General features: G+C 36.1%; 1 protein-coding gene and 1 long non-coding RNA gene across 6 annotated transcripts in view; one reads left to right on the plus strand and one right to left on the minus strand.

Annotated features, from left to right (window-relative positions):
* Positions 1–309: 309 nt before the first annotated feature.
* Positions 310–6,429, minus strand: part of REV3L (REV3 like, DNA directed polymerase zeta catalytic subunit) — a 178,179-nt gene continuing 172,059 nt past the window's right edge. For all 5 annotated transcript variants that reach the window (XM_029945421.1, XM_029945422.1, XM_029945420.1 and 2 more), the window contains 2 exons: positions 4,795–5,004; positions 310–1,456 (listed from right to left, as the gene is read on the minus strand). In XM_029945421.1, coding sequence (XP_029801281.1) covers positions 1,316–1,456; positions 4,795–5,004 — 351 coding nt within the window. In that variant the 3' untranslated portion in view covers positions 310–1,315. The remainder of the gene's footprint in view (positions 1,457–4,794; positions 5,005–6,429) is intronic.
* LOC115296943 overlaps positions 1,549–6,429 on the plus strand; it is a 20,354-nt gene continuing 15,473 nt past the window's right edge. Inside the window, exons 1-3 of the long non-coding RNA XR_003911157.1 lie at positions 1,549–1,617; positions 4,378–4,446; positions 4,825–5,026. This is a non-coding gene — a long non-coding RNA (uncharacterized LOC115296943). The remainder of the gene's footprint in view (positions 1,618–4,377; positions 4,447–4,824; positions 5,027–6,429) is intronic.

A 6,429-nucleotide genomic window follows, 5' to 3' on the forward strand; every position in this document is an offset into this window, starting at 1 on the left:
TTAAAAAAGGAAGAATGTAATAATTATTTTCTCTCTGGGAAGTCCCAGCTTCAAGACTAATCGTATCTAAATGAAAATGTACACAAACTCTACTAACAAGTAGCTCCTTAGAACTATAAAAGGATGAAAGCTAGAATTTTTCTGGACTACTTTTGCTGCCCGTCCCCCTTAATCCACACAGTTTGGTGAAGGAATGCACAGCATCAATTGGAATATAACAACGAATTAAATTTACCTCATTAATAAGATGCAACCAACACAGGCTAATACAACAGATGAAGAGAAATACCATTTATACCAAGATAAAAATCACACTGCCATATTTCATATTTTATTCAATTTTAATATGGTTTCCATTATTAACTTTTAAAACAAAATGATTTCCAGTTTAGAAAACAATGCACTGACCACATAATTCCTTTTTCATTTTATACAGTTATACAAATATTCTAAATACACATTTTGTGTTCAAGATGATGGCAAATAAGATTAACTGTACAGTACATAAGGAAAGAAAATATTTTAAGCATATTTAGAAGCAATAGAAATGTCTATACAAAACAAGCAAAAATGGAATAAAATTTTTATTTTTAAAGTATTGCAACAGGCCCACAGGTTTGTAACAAAAATGTCTTTGCACAGTTCCTCACAATGCCCCATTAATAGCTAAAGCAAGACAGCGTTTTAGAAAATAAGGTTTCAAAATGCTACACATGGTACTATTGTTTGCACAGTTTGATCAAAATAACAACTCTACTCTGAGTCAAGCAAAACCTAGAGGAAATATACCTAACAACTTGAAAATCATTTGTATAAAAGTCATTGCACATTATTTTACTCAGTTGTTTGAAAAGTAAAAAAGTGTATTTACAAAATATTTCGCAGTCAAAATTATAAAGTGAATGAGTATCTCTAAGTAACACGTCTTGATACAGACAGTTCAAGAAAAACACACGGATGGTTTGTTTTTGTTTGTTTTTTCTTAAAGAGGTTTTCAGTGCTCCTTCCACAGGGAAGTAAGTATGATCTACGCAAATGGATTTACAAGATGTCACACATACCGGAGCAAATTCAACACGTACATTATAAAACAATGTTAGAAAGGTGAAAGGATGGAGGATTTGTACATTGTAAGAAGTGAGCTATTCAGAGATCAACAAGAACAATTTTTAGTTCAGCATAAAAGTCTTCATAGTCTTCAGATAATAGACAGTGAACATACTTGACTTGATGAAAGTTGAAAAAGCACCATGCACAACAGTTTAGTGGTAAACACTGAAAAAAATAGCACCTGGAATTCTGTGATATTGACAATTTAAAACTGGTCTAGTAATTGCCGGAGATATGGTGCCTTGGATAATTCTCTGTTTACTCGGGAGAGTTTGAAAAGTACGGGACAATTCAGAGAGACACACGGGATATGTCGATCAAAGCACCCTGTACAGTTCTTGCATATCTGAAAGTATAAGAGGAACACATAAAACAATAGGTAGGTCCTATGCATATGTGTTAACAAACTTTCTTATAGTCCCTCCTCTCTGACTCACCACAGATTACAGGAAGTTTAATTTTCACCTCTGAAGCCTTGCCTACCCTATGTTAAGGCATTTCTAACAGGTAAGTAATGATACACAGATTTTTTTCCAATAAACTCAGTGCAGTACTATAAATGTTTTTCTCTTCTCTAGCTTATGATTTTTCTCTAGCTTACTTTATTGAAAGAATACAGTGTATAATCCATGTAACATACAAATATGTGTTCTCAGCTATTTATCAGTAAGGCTTCTGGTCACTAACAGGCAATTACTAAAGTTTTTAGATAGTCAAAAATCCACATATGAATTTTAACTATGTGAGAGTAGTTCCCCCTAGCCCCTATGTTGCTCAAGGGTCAACGGTGTATTAAGATTCATATAATAAGCTACAATTACCATTAAAGACCGCCTTTTAAATGAGCCATAAACAATATTTTTTCAAACTACTCAGATTTATCTTTTCAGATGCCAATAAGTTATCTTATTCTAGAAAATGTCAGTATGAAAAAAACCCCAAAAGTTGTGAATTAGAAAGTAGTAGTCTAGACTCCAGACAAGTAGTTCTCATATTACTATATATGAGCTTAAAAGTATACTAACACTTGAGCCCCACCCCAGATCAATGAATCGGAATCCCTGGGCAGGGCCGCCTAAGGAGCTACTTTTTAGGGCCCCTGGGTGATTCTGATGTTTAGTGAGATTTGATCTAAAGGGAAAAAATAAGGCAATTTTTAACAGAGGAGAGGCATTATAATGTCTTAACACAACGATGAGATCCTAAAGTCCCAAGCCCTGTGTATATTAAAAAGATTATAAGACATCATCAAAAAAATTAAAAAGGATATTATAGTGTGGACTAAAGAGTCAAGAAAATACAGTTTGGATTTTTTTTTTTAATCTGAATAGTGTGTCTGGGTGATTTACAAAAGGGATACCAAACAGCTGCTTCTGCTCTAGTTCATGCTCTCATCTGGGTCAGAGCGCACTGGTTACGGGACCAGTGACGATTCTGTCTTACTCAGCGTGCTCTCTGATGACCGAGCATGCTGCTCTTCTGTGAAGTCTTTCACTAAAGAGATCTCTGCCATGAGTCTCCAATCTATCCCCAAATACTCAAGTTCTGTACTGAAGCTGTATGTATTGTAGTTTTAGTCAGGTGTCAGGACAAACTGATCAATATTTATGCAACTCTCTGTGCTTGTCTGATAAATAAGCCAGGATGGAATTACTTGCCTCTTTAAATTTAACTCAATATTTAGTTTCAAGATCTGTTACTGGTGATTTCAACTCTGAGCACTCTAGCTCAAAACTCGAAACACAACCAATGGGATGCTTACTTTTAGCTCATTAAAAAAAAAATGTCTGATTTAGTCTTTTTGTTATCCTTTAAAAATTTTTGAAAAAATAAGCCAATCAGATGCGCATTTCATTTCTTCTCATTTTTTCCTGCTTATTATAAAAAGTGAGGTGATGGAATTTTTCTCTGAGATTTGCTATGGCTGTCTAGAATCTTATGTGTAGTGTTTAACAGGGAGTTAAAATTTCCCCAACAATCATTTTGTTTTCTGAGTTTATAATGAATTTCTGGCTTTAAAGCATTGTATTGAAGAGTGTGTCAGGGAGAAGGGTAAGCAATGGAGAGAAAGGTCGCAGGTAGGTGCCAGAATGAAGACTAATAAAGCCTACAAAGGAGTTTGAATTTTAGAGAGAAGAAAGTACCACGCTTGTACTTTGAAAATGTAGGGGCGCCTGGGTGGCTCAGTTGGCTAAGCATCCAACTCAATTGCAGTTCGGGTCATAATCTCATAGTTTGAGTTTGAGTCCCTACTGAACTTCGTGCCAACAGTGGATGGAGAACCTACTAGGGATTCTCTCTCCCCCATCATAAGTAAAATAAACTTAAAAATATATAAATATTCTAGTGTTGAGAATGGAGACAGTGGCAGGAGGGTCAGGGTAGGAGAGTGCTGTAGGAGTTTAGGGGACAGATGATGGTTTGGACTAGGATGATAACAAAAGGGAAGGAGAAAAGTGAGGGTATTTAGGAGGGAAAATCAACTTATTTTAACAAGCTAGGCTTCAGTGGTTGCATCAAAATAATCATACCTTTAAGATTCTACCATCCTTAATGAGATCTGTTTAATAGATTCCAGATGACTGGCTATATTCTCTAAAACTTAATAATTTTCTGCCAGTACAAATGTGGCGGCTAGAATGGTGCAGAGGAAATAGTCTATGCTTTATCAATCCTTCATATAATGCTCAGATGTCTTCAGAGCCTAGTCTCCTAAGACATGGTTTCTCTCCCTGTTCATGGCAGCGAAGTTTTACTAAGAGATTATGACTGATACTCTGCCTTTCCCTTGAGGACAAGGTGCAGAGGCTGGCCTTCACATACTGGTTTGGATTACATTAGGACTGTGAGGAATGATTGTATAAGAGAATTTACAACCTTAGAAGTAGATGGGACCTATGAAAGAACTTGATAAAACCAAGGCCAAGGCCAATATAATGAAGCTCAGACTAGAATCCAAATGGTTTAAAAGGTATAATCACTGTTAAGAAATGTTTTTTAATGTGCAAGCATAATGTTTTTACAGATTTCAGTTGTTTATTACTGGTAGAATTCCCACATTTGAAAAATCATCTCTGCATTTTATGCCTGTATCTCAGGCTGGCCACTTAGCAGCAGCGTAACATAGGGCAGATTACTTAACCCCTTCTCTGTGTGTTTACTCATCTGTAAGAGTTCTCTAGCATATAAAAAGACTCAATCATGTTAACTATTAATTTTCTATCTATAATAAGACTCAATCATGTTAACTATTAATTTTCTATCTAGAGTCTTACAACTGTGAACCTTCCAAGTTTACTAGCAATTCCCTAGGACAACCAGATTTTTATGAGAATGGTAAGTAGATATGATAGAGAAATTGATAATTATTATAAAAGAAATTGGGTAGAGGCACATTATAGTTCTAGGTTTTAATAAACAATACACTATTCCATAAAAACAAAAAAATTATGAAACAATCAACAAAACTAAAAGACAATGTACAGAATGGGAGAAAATATTTGCAAATTATATATCTCATAAAGGATTAGTATCCAAAATCAAGCCATCTTTAAATTAGTTCAATTATATTTTTGATTTTAAGACATTTATTAACCCAGAATCTTTACTCCTACTTTTCACACCAGTTTCATATCTCAAGGGTTGATGATATTTCCCTGAAAGATCTATGCAAGAAGATCATACCTTTACAAGCTGCTCCTGTTTACGTTCCAGCTCCCGAATCTCTTGGTTGAGGATGACTGCAACATGCTGAGGCTGGTTCCGACATTTACCACAGATGCCATGCTGAGTCAGGTCATCACACACAGGACAGTGTAAAGTAGTGAAGTACTGTGAAATAGTGCCTTTTCGCCCTTCAAGTTCGCTTCGAGACGAGCTGGTGGCTTTCTGGATCTATAAAAACATCAACTCAGAAGTAAGTCTCAGAGAGGTGGGTGATGGGGATCAAGAGTGCACTTATCACGGTGACCACTGAGTAATGTATGGAATTGTTGAATCACTGAAATAAAAGGACACTGTGTATTAACTACACTGGAATAAAAATTTAAATAGCGAAGTCCAATACAGCTTCACAGTAGAGTCGCTGCTCTCATGCTAACTGCAGCAGGTTTACAAAGGCACTATTTCATTCATCCAACAAGTACCAAGTAGCTACTATCTGTCAGGCCTACAGAAATGAACAAAATCCTCCTTTTCACATGTTGATATCATCAGATATGATGTTTTTTTCTTTTGGGGAAAAAAAGTCTCCTGCCACTCAGTTTTTTGGTTGAAATACACAGACGTGTGAGATCATACGGGGCACTGGAGATGAGAGAGGGCAATGAAAGAAATCCATGTTCAGAGTGAATACTGTTTAAGGCTCCACAACTGTGCCATGAAAACAAGGCAAGAAGGAGGTTAAAAATAACTTGGTAGGCAGTAGGGTGCTAAATTCAAGCAAAAATAAATCTGGAGAACTTCAAATGTAATTAGACTGTGTCACCTAAGCATTCTTCATTTGAAGTTAATACTGGTTTTCAGAGCCCTGACTTCTGGTACTGCCTTTACAGTGAAATAACATTACCGTGTGGTCATTATACCCTTGTGTTCTGCTGGTATGTTACAAATCACTCTGCATAAAGATGATGTGGTCAGTCTCTTAATAAGTGCCACTGGCTTAACATTCTTGCTGCTGGAAGTCCTACCATCAGCAATCAGATAACAAAAGGAAATAAAAGGCATCAGAATTGGCAAAGAAGAAGTCAAACTTTCACTTTTTGCAGATGACATGATACTCTACATGGAAAACCCGGAAGACTCCACCAGAAGCCTTCTAGAACTGATCAATGAATTCAGTAAAGTTGCAGGGTACAAAATCAATGTACAGAAATCGGTTGCATTCCTATACACCAATTATGAAGCAGTGGAAAGAAATCAAGAAACTGATCCATAATTCACAATTGCACGAAAAACCATCAAATACCTAGGAGTAAACCTAACCAAGGATGTAAAAGACCTATATGATGAAAACTACAGAAAACTTATGAAGGAGAGTGAAGAAGACACCAAGAAATGGAAAAACATTCCATGCTCATGGATCAGAAGAATAAACATTGTGAAAATGTCATTACTACCCAAAGCAATCTACACATTCAATGCAATCCCCATCAAAATTGCACCAGCATTCTTCTCAAAGCTAGAACAAGCTATCCTATGGAATCACAAATGACCCTGAATAGCCAAAGTAATATTGAAGAAGAAAACCAAAACGGGAGGCATCACAATCCCAGATTTTAGCCTCTACTACAAAGCTATCATCATCAAGACAGTATGGCA

This window comes from Suricata suricatta, chromosome 7, assembly GCF_006229205.1.
Source record: "Suricata suricatta isolate VVHF042 chromosome 7, meerkat_22Aug2017_6uvM2_HiC, whole genome shotgun sequence".
Lineage (NCBI taxonomy): Eukaryota > Metazoa > Chordata > Mammalia > Carnivora > Herpestidae > Suricata > Suricata suricatta.